The 13777-nt window shown below is 46.4% G+C and overlaps 1 protein-coding gene across 2 annotated transcripts in view; it reads right to left on the reverse strand.

Moving 5' to 3' along the window:
• Positions 1 to 13777, reverse strand: part of HEATR5A (HEAT repeat containing 5A) — a 238349-nt gene that overhangs the window by 54558 nt on the left and 170014 nt on the right. For both annotated transcript variants that reach the window (XM_073609190.1, XM_073609189.1), the window contains 5 exons: positions 7745 to 7924; positions 7379 to 7615; positions 6395 to 6576; positions 5456 to 5524; positions 4857 to 5033 (listed from right to left, as the gene is read on the reverse strand). In XM_073609190.1, the coding sequence (XP_073465291.1) occupies positions 4857 to 5033; positions 5456 to 5524; positions 6395 to 6576; positions 7379 to 7615; positions 7745 to 7924 (845 nt within the window). The remainder of the gene's footprint in view (positions 1 to 4856; positions 5034 to 5455; positions 5525 to 6394; positions 6577 to 7378; positions 7616 to 7744; positions 7925 to 13777) is intronic.

Below are 13777 nucleotides of genomic sequence, written 5' to 3' on the forward strand. Positions count from 1 at the left end.
CCGACAACCCTGGCCGGTGGTTGTCGGGGTCTGCGGGCGGGGGCTAATCGAAATCTGGGGGCCCCCCTTTAAGAAGTCTGGCATCGCACTGGTGTGAACCGGGCCTAAAGGCAGTGAAATGTAAAAAAATAAAACCAAGAGCCGGTTTTTGACAATTTCTTTATAAATAGCTCTGTCTTCTCCCAGTTCCGTCCTCTCCGCTGCCATCTTCTCCTGCGCCATTTCTCCCACCGCCATCACTCCCAATGCCTTCTCTCCTGCAGTTGTCTTCTTCCTCGCCACCGGTTACCCGCTAAAAAAATTAAAAAACCGATGTTCTGCTGCCGTCCTCTGTCTGGCATCTGTTATATAGCCATGCGGCGTGGCTATCCAATGACGTCACCCAGAGAACCCGCCCTTGTGACATCACAGGGAGCGGGCGCTCCAGGTGATGTCATCTGATCCATGGCCCATTGCTATATAACAGATGCCAGACAGTGGATGACAACACAACAGAAAAAGACGGCAACAGAAGTGGCTTTCTTATTTTGTAGCGCGTAACCAGTGGCGATGAAGATAGCGGTGGAAGAGAAGGTACTGTGACAGACTCACCTGGGATAGAGGTTTTTGGAGGGGACTGAATGCAAGCCTCTTGCTGACCGATTATGGGCCCTGGCATTTGGGGGAACGGTGCTCTTTGTGAGCTGTGTGCCTGGGGACTCTTGAGGTCGTATTGCTGTGGATTCGGGTACTGGTCCCCCGAGACACACAGACTCTGGGGACCCTGTGTATGCCATATGGGAAATGGTGACTTGGAGGGTATGTCTTGGATTGCTTAAAATGGGACAGTAATATTTATCCCCAATATCTCCCAGGATATATATGTAAAGACTATTATTGGTTTGTTTGATTCTGAACTCAACATGTTAATTGAGTGAGCTGATTACATTAGCCTCCAGGACTGGCTAGGAGACGAACAGTCTACTCCTACTATAGTTGTTGATGACTAGGCTGAGGAGGGGGGGAGAATACTGTTTGTATTGTTAATTGTAATTAGCTCCTGCTATTGTGAAAATGTCCTGTGGTTGTACTTATGATAATGTATGTAATGTATGTACTGTGTGAAGCTCGGTGACCACAAGTCTGGGCAAAAGGTCATGTTAGATAACTAGCTCATGTTAATTAGGTTACAGTAATATTGTTAGAGGCGGTTCCAACGGCATATAAAGTCTTGTAATTTTTATTCTAAATAAAACAGTCCATGTTAGCATCTAAGCAAGTCTCGCCTTGTTTTGTGCTTGGGAGCAGTTGGAATATCTGATATATGTATCCAGACTGGGAGGAAGTGGTATACTGACGGAAGCACTCAAGCGGAGTGTGGGACGTTCCGTGACATTGGTGGCAAGCAGCGGGAAGCTTCCTGCAGTCTGGGAAATCTAAACCTCCACCTGGATCCAAGATCAGGATAGCAGACTTCAGTCACCCCAGCAGAGATATGGACCTGGCATCAGAGTTCCCGGGGCTGCTGCGGAACATCCTTTCAACATACACCAGGACTGTGTCTGAGGATGAATACCTGGAGCTCAGGCAGCAGATTCAGGTGGAGCTCTGGATTGGAGCCATTCAGCTCGCTGGTATAAAACAGGGCAAGTGTTTTCCAACCCAAGAGCAATGAGTCATTGACCAACGGGCATTGCGGATGGCATTTCTGAGAGAGCGATAGGTGACTGAGTTGGACAGGCTGGTCCAGCAGGAGATAGAGCTGGACAATCATTATCGGGCTCTGCAATGGCACACACAGCAGGGATATCTAGGAGAGACAACAGAATACTCTCCGGGGGGATATGACTTTGGAGGCCCTGGATTGCTAGGGGAGAGCCTTACAGATCATTTTGTGTTTGGCGATGAAGGGGAACCTGCTCTTGAGGACCTGTGAGAATATAGAGAGGCTATGCTCGGTCTTGCAGGGGTCTCAGAGCTCAAACCTGATCTGGACCATTTGCTAAGGAAGGAACAGCATCTGGAAAGGGCATACAGGAAACTGCTAGAACACGTTCAGCAGCATGCCAGAGAATCGGCAGTGGAAAATCTGAAGATTGCCGTCCACAAACCTGAAGTGTTGACAACAGGGCAGAGCTCTGCTAACCTCTGCCCAGCACTGATAGCATCTTCTGGGTTCCATGGACAGGAGATGGTGAACCTCTATCCCCAGACACCAGTTATAGAGGTAGGGGATTTAATAGACTTTTCTGCTGAGGAAGAACAACCTGATGAGCCTCCAGCTGAAGATCTGGTAACTGAACAGAGGGTCCAAGACCTCTGCCCCACACTTTTAGCAATTACAGAGAATGGGGATTTAATAGACGTTTCTGTAGAGGAGGAACCACCTAGCAAACCCCCAGAAGAAGTGCTGGCAACCGGACAGAGGGTCCAAGACCTCTGCCCCACACCTGTGGCAGTTTCGGAGGCTCAGGGTGAGAAGGTGGCAGTCACTTCCCAGCAGCAGATACAGGGGGAGAAGGGAAAGGAGGTGGTTGTTGTCCCACCCAACAGGTGGCCAGGGTGGAGGAAGCGGTCTTTCCTCCCCAGCAAAGATCCGTGCACCTGGGAGACAGTACCATAGACATGTCGTCCCAGCAGCCAGATGAGGGAATGGAAAAGGAAGCAGCCGGCTCACCTCCCCAATGGCAGCTACACAATTTGGGAGTGGAGGAAGCCAGCCTCCTGCCCCAACGGTTAGCCAGAGCGGAGGGTGCGGAGTCCCCAGCAGAAGTGCTGGCAACAGGGCAGAGTGCTACCAACCTCTGCCCAGCACCAGCAACAACTGTGGAGTTCCAGGGAGCCGGGGCAGTCGGCCCCTCTCTCCAGCGACAAGCTGATGTAGTAAAGCTGCTACTCCCAGCTGAATCACTGGCAACAGGGCAGAGCGCCGCTGGCCTCTGCCTAGCACCTACAGTGTCTCTACAGTTTCAGAAAGCTGGGGCGATCGGCCCCTCTGCCCAGCAGCAGACCGAGCCCCGGAATGTTAAAAACCACCCAACTGAAGCGCTGGCAGCCGGACAGAGAGTAAATGACCTCTGGCCCACACCAATTGAGGTCAACTATTCCTTGCAGCCAAGAAAGGAGATCATGCGGACAGTCTATGTGAGTTCACTCTGCCTGACTAACGCATGTCCAGACCAGGTGGAGGTCTGGGACCTTGTTAGTCAACCTTTGATGGGGGAGAAATGTGACAGACTCACCCGGGATAGAGGCTTTTGGAGGGGACTGAATGCAAGCCTCTTGCCGACCTATTATGGGCCCTGGCATTTGGGGGAACGGTGCTCTTTGTGAGCCTGGGGACTCTTGAGGTGGTATTGCTGTGGATTCGGGTGCTGGTCCTCCGGGACACACAGACTCTAGGGACCCTGTGTATGCCATATGGAAAATGGTGACTTGGAGGGTATGTCTTGGATTGCTTAAAATGAGACAGTAATATTTATCCCCAATATCTCCCAAGATATATATGTAAAGACTATTATTGGTTTGTTTGATTCTGAACTCAACATGTTAATTGAGTGAGCTGATCACATTAGCCTCCAGGACTGGCTAGGAGACGAACAGTCTACATCTACTATAGTTGTTGATGACTAGGCTGAGGAGGGGGGGAGAACACTGTTTGTATTGTTAATTGTAATTAGCTCCTGCTATTGTGAAAAGGTCCTGTGGTTGTACTTATGATAATGTATAATGTACTGTGTGAAGCTCGGTGACCACAAGTCTGGGCAAAAGGTCATGTTTGATAACTAGCTCATGTTAATTAGGTTACAGTTGTATTGTTAGAGGAGGTTCCAACGACATATAAAGTCTTGTAAATTTGATTCTAAATAAAACAGTCCATGTTAGCATCTAAGCAAGTCTCGCCTTGTTTGGTGCTTGGGAGCAGCTGGAATATCTGATATATGTATCCAGACTGGGAGGAAGTGGTATACTGACGGAAGCACTCGAGCGGAGTGTGGGACATTCCGTGACAGGCACCAAGAGAGACGGCAGGAGGAGACGACAGCGGAGAGGACAGTACCGGGAGAAGACAGAGCTATTCAAAAAAGGAGTTGTCAAAAACCAACTCTTGTTTTTTTTTTTACATTTTACTGCCTTTTTGGTGAATGGGTAGGGGTAGAATGTACCTGATACCCATTCACATGGAGGGGGGGAGTTGACGCTTCCCCTCCCTTTCCTGACCTGCCTGGCTGCATGCTCGGATAGGGTCCGGTATGGATTTTGGGGGAGACCCAATGCTGTACGGACCTGGGGAGGGGGGACCCCACTCCGTTTTTTTTTTGCCGGCAATTTTTTTTCTCTTTACATTCAGCTGAAAAATGGACGTTAGTGGATCGGATGAAGGCAAATCGTTCCGTTTTTCTTTTCTTCCATTACAAAAAACGGAGCTTGGTGGAGACGCATGTTAGCGGATGTCAGCGGATGATCTTCTGCTAACGTCCGCTATTCCATAGGGATGCATGTATGTCCATTTTTTCATCCGTCAACAGATGGATGAAAAACAGATATACAGGACGCCCGTGTGAAAGGGGCCTAAAAAGTTTTATCTCCTGCCCAAGCCCAATGCTGACAGCAGATGCAGGAAGGCAGATTTAATAAAACTGTTACATAACAAAGTCTTATTTATTTTCCTGGAAATCTGACTGATAGTATTGCATAAGCAACCTGCAAAAAAGTGTCTGTTACTAGCAGTGATCTGAGGCATAAGAGCTTATGTGAGGGTTTATAGTCAGCCTTCAGAGAAACCTGTACCAATTTAAGAGTGGAAATTTGGATTTTTACTAATTCATTCTTTGTGACTAGTTTCCTTTGACCAGTTCATGATGTGCTCCATTTACCTCCGCCCAGGCTTTCAGCACAGTCAAAGTCTCCATAGTAGTAGTGCTCTCGCTGTATACACTGGAAGTTTCTTTTGTCACCTGCACTCTACTCAGAGAAGACAAGAGGAGCTGTTGAACTCTGTGTAGGTCTGATGGCTCCTTCACAACTCCACTGGCCAGCCATGTACTGCACACCTGTATCAGAAATGATTAAGACAAGTACTTTATCAATGGCAAACACATTTTACACACGTGAGCCTAAATTATATTACCACCACAAAACAGCACGTCTGTTGGAGAAGGATAGTCATCCAACACAATACGAAGGGAAGTTACTAAGCAAAGTAGCAACACAGCTAGACACAAATGCACTTCTCACAGTTGAGAGGCGTCTACAGTGAATCCCCATTCACTAAAATCGGACGCGTTTGGCGGGCGGTAGTGCCTGACCAATGCAACAAGGGGTAGTATTCCTGCTAAAATGCAAATCATAGCAGCATGTGCACACACCCAGACACTGCCTTTGCAACTTAAGGGGGGAGGGGTTGTGTTTTTACCGCCCCTCAACTGTAAGTGTAAACTGGCACTTAGGTAGAAAAAGAGATGGCAAGCGTCACCTGGCAGGCTCTGGCAGTAACATCAGGTGGAGTATCCATGTTAAATGCTGGTCTAACAGCTGCTAACACCTGTGGGAACAAATACAAATCAGAACCATTAAAACAGGAGCTCCTTTTTCCAAGCTGTAGTATACACAAAGCATTTGATATTTGTTTAGAAGTTGTATTAAAGGACTGCAGGTGAGGACTAGTGAGGTTTTCGGCTACCAGGGCCATGCTTAAGGTGATACTAAAGTCCCCTTTTTTTAATTTAAAAAAAACAAACTTGTTATACTTTCCTGGTCGGTGCAGTGGTTTTGCACAGAGCAGCTCAAATCCCCCTCTTCTCGAGTCCTTCGCCGACGAACTTGGCCCTTCCCTCCTGCTGAGTGCCCCTACAGCAAGCAGCTTGCTATGGGGGCACCTGAGCCACCGCTCTGTGCGTCCACTCAGACATGGAGACGCGGCTCAGCCCCTCCCCCTCTCTCTTCATTGGCTCACTGACTTTGATTGACAGCAGTGGGAGCCAATGGTGCCGTGCTGCTGTCTCAGCCAATGAGGAGGGAAAGTCCCGGGCAGCCGAGTCTCTCCTGCAACATCACTGGATCGAGATGGGCTCAGGTAAGTATTAGGGTGGCTGCTGCACACAGAAGGTTTTTTATCTTAATGCATAAAATGTATTAAGATAGAAAAACCTTCTGACTTTACAATCACTTTAATGCTAGTAGGAAATTTGTTTATTACACCTGACAAAATGTGCAGCGAGAGAGCTAGATTTGCTCAATTAGGCAGTATGGCAAGATGTCACTATATTAAGCACTGAGATAATCCAGTGACAAAATCCACTGTCTAAAAATCATGGAAAATCTCCCTTTGCAGTCTCACTTTTATTACAGGGGAAAGACTACTAGTTCGGCTTAACCTCTTATCCACACATCTCTATTCCTTCTGAGAACTCACATTGGCTTGGTACTGCTCCAGTATAACATGTCCAGGGAATTCCGGCTCTGGCACAGAAGAAAATTGATGTATAACTTGTAACAAGGCCTGCAGCCCCACCAGACGCAGCTCTTCACTGTGATCTGTGGCAGCCATGAAGGACATGCGAATCAGATCTTGAAGATGAAGCACCAGGAAATCTCCTGAGAAATACGAATACAGAACAGAAAATAGGTGTATTTGTCTATGTGATAAAAACTTGCAATATTACAGAAAGAGCTAGCAACCTGGGAAGAAATTTTGTATTTCTCCGCAGTGTCATTTCTCAATGAATCTACTTTTACCAAGGTGCTACTATAAGGAATTTATTTTTAACGTATGAATGCAAAGTGAGGTGACCATTCTATTGTAAATAATCTCATCAACAGGTTTTAAAAACTTTTTTTTTGTGTATAACCCATTTAAAAATGGGGTAGCCACATTATAATATATATAATATATGTAAACTGTGCCTTTTGCTCAACAGTGATTTACAATGCTTGTGTCCTACTAGGCTGTCCATGTATGTACATTCCATGACCAAGACTGAGAGGAGAAGAGATATTTTCCCATCACTGAACAAATCATCTAAGCACTAGGATCCGCCATTATAATTGCCAATTGATGATGATGCCCACATGCCATTTTGATTCGATCCTCTCTGCTCCAGTACAAAGTCGAATTTCAGCACAGGTAAAATAAATAATTCAAACATCTGTATTAAAATGTATAAATATATAATAATCCTGTATAATAATAAATATAGCTAGAAAAAGAATGTTAATATTTAGCATGGTAGTGCTAATCCTGTATTCCCCTGTAGAATGTGTTGATTATGCTTTATGCTAGAATGTTTTATGATAAAAAATAAAACAAAAAAACAAAAAAACAAAACATAAAAGTATGATATTGCCTTTCAAATTCAACACTGCACAATATCACCAGGACTCTCAAGCCACAGCTTACGATCAGGTTCTTTGTGCTTCAGCTCCTGAGCCTGCACCATGCTAAAGTGGGCTTCAGCCTCATCTTCACACTGTGACATCAACAAGCATACACATTCCATAGAAAACACTCTTGTGTGCCAGCGAGGGCTAACCGCAAGGGCAGAGGTCTCCTCCTTTTGAGATGTGAGGACTGCATCTGAGCAATGTTCACCATCATCTTCCTGGGTGGTATCAACTGAGGCCACTGCTGCAAAATCTGGAAAAAGAAAGACCAGGAAAAATAACATAAGGTACAACTACAAATTACTGGAAATGAACTTTTCATATTGGCTTGTGAGCAGATTCATAACTATTCAAACATAACAATGACCTCTTGTACACCTACCCGCAGAGGCAGAAAGAATGTCTTTATGTAGGCGCAGCCAAAACGGTAAACGACTCAGGCCTGTACAGCTCTGCATGTGTAACAAGGTTTCCTTTACATCTCGCAGAAGCTGTCGATCACTCTCCTTGTCCAGGAGACTCAGTAAAACTCCTTCCAAGCCAAGTTCCCGCATGTTTACATCTGGTCATGGGAAGAACATCAGAAAGTCAAATGCAGCAGTCATTAAAAAAACATACCAATATATAATTGAAATTGTTCTGTTATATTTATTCAATTAGTGCAATCATGTCTGAAATTCATAGCTGTTCGTTTGTTATCTTAAGAAGGAATATTAGTCCTCTTAGGTCTTACCTTGAACTAGTTAAGAAACTGCATTTTTGGCAGAACAATTTTTGCCCTGACATTAAAGCTGAGCTTCAACCTTTAAGCCATATACACACGGTCAGAATATCGTACAAAACATTGCTTTCAAAGCGATCGTAAGATAATCTGATCGTTCGTACACCGCTGTCTTCTGAAATCTTCCGAAGGGAAAAACACAAACAATTTTCTCGCACGATACCAAATTGTAAGATTTTCGTTTAATCAGTACAGTTTTTGTCCGAAAATACAATACAAATATACTACAACACATTGCATCACTTCGGAAATTTTATTCTGTCGTACGAAAATTTTCAGACTTTAGTAACCTATTCATTTTCGATATGGAGATTAGCATCCAAAAAAAAAAAAAAATACAACAGACGATCATTTGTCCGATAATCTCATTGTGTGTACTAGGCTTTAATCTAGTGTCTGAATTGCATAGCCAGTATGGATTAAAGGGATTCTAATTGGTCAACACCCTCACATGGACAGCGCTGACTAGGGATGAGCTTCGAGTTCGAGTCGAACTCATGTTCGACTCGAACATTGGCTGTTCGCAAGTTCGCCGAACAGCGAACAATTTGGGGTGTTCGCGGCAAATTCGAATGCCGCGGAACACCCTTTAAAAGTCTATGGGAGAAATCAAAAGTGCTAATTTTAAAGGCTAATATGCAAGTTATTGTCATAAAAAGTGTTTGGGGACCTGGGTCCTGCCCCAGGGGACATGGATTAATGCAAAAAAAATTTTAAAAACGGCGTTTTTTCAGGAGCAGTGATTTTAATAATGCTTAAAGTCAATCAATAAAAGTGTAATATCCCTTTAAATTTCGTACCTGGGGGGTGTCTATAGTATGCCTGTAAAGGGGCGCATGTTTCCTGTGTTTAGAACAGTCTGACAGCAAAATGACATTTTGAAGGGAAAAAACTCATTTAAAACTACCCGCGGCTATTGCATTGCCGACAATACACATAGAAGTTCATTGATAAAAACGGCATGGGGATTCCCCAAAGGGGAACCCCGAACCAAAATTAAAAAAAAAAAAATGACGTGGGAGTCCCCCTAAATTCCATACCAGGCCCTTCAGGTCTGATATGGATATTAAGGGGAACCCCGCGCCAAAAAAAAAAAAACGGCGTGGGGTCCCCCCAAAAATCCATACCAGACCCTTATCCGAGCACGCAACCTGGCAGGCCGCAGGAAAAGAGGGGGGGACGAGAGTGCGGCCCCCCCCCCTTCTGAACCGTACCAGGCCACATGCCCTCAACATTGGGAGGGTGCTTTGGGGTAGCCCCCCAAAACACCTTGTCCCCATGTTGATGAGGACAAGGGCCTCATCCTCACAACCCTGGCCGGCCCCGCCCCCCGTTATTTAAGAACTGTCAGAAGAGGAGCGCCGTCACACAGCGGGAGCCTCACTCCATGCCAGCATGGATTGCGGAGCGGCCCAGAGAAGAAAAGAAGAAGAGAAGAGCGGGAGCCTCCCCCCCATGCCATGGGTGCGGAGCGGCCCGAGGAGAAGAAGATAGAAGACGCCGCGGAGGAGATGCTGGACGAGAACGCCGGAGGAAGAACCAGAAGATGAAGGAAGATAGAGGAAAGAAGAAGCATTTAAATAAAGGAATTGTCAAAAACTGTCTCTTGTCATTTTTAACATTTTTGACACTTTTTTCCTGAAATGGTAGGGGTACTTATGTACCCCCTTACCATTTCACACGGGGGGGGGGGCCGGGATCTGGGGGTCACCTTGTTAAAGGGGGCTTCCAGATTCCGATAAGCCCCCCGCCCGCAGACCCCCACAACCACCGGCCAGGGTTGTGGGGATGAGGCCCTTGTCCTCATCAACATGGGCACAAGGTGTTTTGGGGGGCTACCCCAAAGCACCCTCCCAATGTTGAGGGCATGTGGCCTGGTACGGTTCAGGAGGGGGGGGGCCGCACTCTCGTCCCCCCCTCTTTTCCTGCGGCCTGCCAGGTTGCGTGCTCGGATAAGGGTCTGGTATGGATTTTTGGGGGGACCCCACGCCGTTTTTTTTTTTTTTTTTTTTTGGCGCGGGGTTCCCCTTAAAATCCATACCAGACCTGAAGGGTCTGGTATGGAATTTAGGGGGAACCCCACGTCATTTTTTTTTTTAAATTTTGGCCGGGGTTCCCCTTAATATCCATACCAGACCTGAAGGGCCTGGTATGGAATTTAGGAGGACTCCCATGTCATTTTTTTTTTTTAATTTTGGTTCGGGGTTCCCCTTTGGGGAATTCCCATGCCGTTTTTATCAATGAACTTCTATGTGTATTGTCGGCAATGCAATAGCCGCGGGTAGTTTTAAATGAGTTTTTTCCTTCAAAATGTCATTTTGCTGTCAGACTGTTCTAAACACAGGAAACATGCGCCCCTTTACAGGCATACTATAGACACCCCCCCAGGTACGAAATTTAAAGGGATATTACACTTTTATTGTTTGACTTTAAGCATTATTAAAATCACTGCTCCTGAAAAAACTGCCGTTTTTAAAACTTTTTTTTGCATTGATCCATGTCCCCTGGGGCAGGACCCAGGTCCCCAAACACTTTTTATGATAATAACTTGCATATAAGCCTTTAAAATTAGCACTTTTGATTATTCATGTTCGTGTCCCATAGACTTTAACGGTGTTCGCGTGTTCGAACGAACTTTTTTCCTGTTCGCATGTTCTGGTGCGAACCGAACAGGGGGGTGTTCGGCTCATCCCTAGCGCTGACCAATCAGTAGCCGTCTAGCCCATACTGTCAGCACTGCGAGGAGAGGAGAGAAAGCCGCCGGGACTGCAATTGTTTATGGTGTCTGACAACGGCGGATCGCAGCAATCTGGTACAGCAGGACCAGGGGGAATGGGGAGGGAGTCCAGTGTAAAGTCACCTTACAGATTTTCTTTGTCATCATTGAGCCAACTACTTTAGTTTGAAAGCCTGTAAAAGCTCTGCTATTTGAATGGAATTCCAAATCAATTAAACAAATTGTCTTGTCAATATGGTTGAAAACGATTGTCAATCTGACCCTACTAACCATTAGAAAATCAAACAAATGTAATTTTCTTTACTATTGTACAAGTGTGGAAGTTTGCCCCCCCCCCCCCTCTTTGTGAGATGTCCTCTGACTTCTCCATGCTTTCGCTGCCTCTGCATCTTGGGGACTGGTTAGATGTTCACAAAAGAGCACAGTATTGTTTCTATAATTGATTAAAAGAAACAGGTGCGCAAACCTATAAGAATATTCACAGTGCAAAAATACATGACAAAAAATTTAAGGTCATAAAGTCCACTCCTACAAAAACAAGCTCATAAAGTGAAAAATATACGATTCAGTTCATTAAAAAAAAAATGTCCAAGTGGCCAACCCTTATACAAAAAGGAACTGAGTGAACCAAGTGTAACGAGCCCCTTTCTCGCTCGGTTCCATTCTCCCGACACTCCTCTGCAGCTATAGCATCAGATTGCAGATCGCAACATCTGATTGTTCGGTCATCCAAGGTTCCAGGATTAGAACTACAGCTCTGTGCCGTTCTAACCCAGTTGTGATAGCTCAGAACAAACACCAGGCAGGCTGTATGTAAGTTCAACCAGGAATCTCTCTTTATTGACAAAATACAGGCTTTTATACACTCAAAGTGAAGGTGCAGACCTCCTGCTCATATTACTCTAACAATACAGCTGTAACCTAATTAACCTAATTAACATGAGCTAATTAACTAATCCCTTTAGACAGCCTAGATGACTCAGACATGACCGTTAGGCCAGACTGGCCGTCTTGTAGTTCAGAAAGTCCAATCAACATTATCACAATCAACATAGACTCTTCTTCACACATTAGCAGAGTTAATTAACACAAATAACAATGGGGATCTAATGACTCTTAGATCCCATAGTAAACTTATTTACAATACACATTTTAGCAGACAATAGACAGACAGGTGTTGGAATTTACATCAGCATCTCCTAACAGTATCTGTCCCAGCATTATGCATCAGTCACTATTCCAATATTAATGACAATACTTCCCCCCGGGAAACAGTCCAACAGCCACAGTGGGACCCCAAACGAGTCAACTCGAGGATGTTGGAAAAGTAGTCTTAAGGTTCCAGGTCCGTCTGCCGGGATAACCCATCCGCATTCCCGTTTTGAGGCCCTGGCCGATATTGTATGGTGAAATTTTACGGTTGCAAAGCCAGGCTCGCATACAGCTCACAAAGAGCACCGTTCCCCCAAATGCAAGGGCCCCCGATCTATCGGCAAGAGGCTAGCATACAGTCCCCTCCAAAAGTCTCTCTCCCGGCTAGGTCTGTCACATTTCTCCCCTTTTGGCAGGAGACTAACACAGGAGGAGACCCCAGACGGGTTGACTCCGAAGTTAGTCAGTAGTTCCAGTCCTCTAATGCCTGCACCCACACAGTACCCCAAACAAATCGTTCCAAAGTATTACTCACCCAGCCAACCTCTGCCTCTCTCAGAGAACATATCTGCCGCTGGGGAGAGGCCTGGACTGGCCCTTCTCCCTGGAGTCCCTTCTGCCGCTGGAGAGAAGACTGGGTGTTTGGGCTCACTCCGTCATGCTGTTGTGGATCTGGGCCGACTGCCCAGCATCCCTGGGGTATACAGGTGGAGACTGAAGTCCCATCCACCTTCACAGGGCATCCATCCTCTGTTAGTTGAGGGCAGAGTCCAGCAATACTCGGCCCTGTTGCCAGCCCTTCTGCTGGAAACCCCACACCATCTGCTCCGGCTAACTGTTGGGGAGGGACGATGAACACCTCCTCTCCCTTCTCCCCCTGTATCCTGATCTGCTGCTGGGAAGTGACCACCTCCTCCTCACCCTGAGCCTCCGGAACCGCCACAGGTGTAGGGCAGAGATCTTGGACCCTCTGTCCGGTTGCCAGCGCTTCAGCTGGGGAAGTTCCTTGTAACTTCACAGATACTTCTGTTGGTGCTGGGCAGAGCACAGTGAAGTTTGGCCCTAATAACAGCTCCTCTTCTGCTGGAGGCTCACCAGGTTGTTCTTCCTCAGCAGAAAAGTCTATCAACTCCCCTGTCTCTGCAACTGGTGTCTGGGGATAAAGGTTCACCATCTCCTCTCCGTGGAACCCAGAAGATGCTATCAGTGCTGGGCAGAGGTTAGCAGAGCTCTGCCCTGTTGTCAGCACTTCAGGTTTGGGGACGGCAATCTTCAGATTTTCCACTGCCGATTCTCTGGCATTCTGCTGGACAGGCACATTCCTCCATTCAAGATCATCCAATGCAGAAACAGGTTCATCAAGGTCAGTCAGCACTTGCTGCATCCGCCATAAGACCTCCGCCTCCATAGCTGCAGGGGCAGGTTGGCAAAGTACACCGTTACTCTGCCACATTGTCAACTGTTCAGCCAGGATTTCAGAGTTGTCAACTGGTATGTCATGATAGTCCCAGGCAAAGGGAGCACCACCCTGCTGCTGAGCAGAGTCTAACAGCTGTTTGTAGGCGATCTCCAACTCCCATTCCTGAACGGCCAGAAACTCCAAATCTTCCAGTGCCCAGTGCACTTCTGAGACATTCAGTCTCCGCTCTCTGTGCTCCATTATTTCCTCCAAACGCCACTCCCGATCACTTCCAAAGTCAGGGTCCCTGGACAGCCTCCAGTATAACAATCCAAGGCCATCGTAG

This window comes from Aquarana catesbeiana, linkage group LG13, assembly GCF_042186555.1.
Source record: "Aquarana catesbeiana isolate 2022-GZ linkage group LG13, ASM4218655v1, whole genome shotgun sequence".
Lineage (NCBI taxonomy): Eukaryota > Metazoa > Chordata > Amphibia > Anura > Ranidae > Aquarana > Aquarana catesbeiana.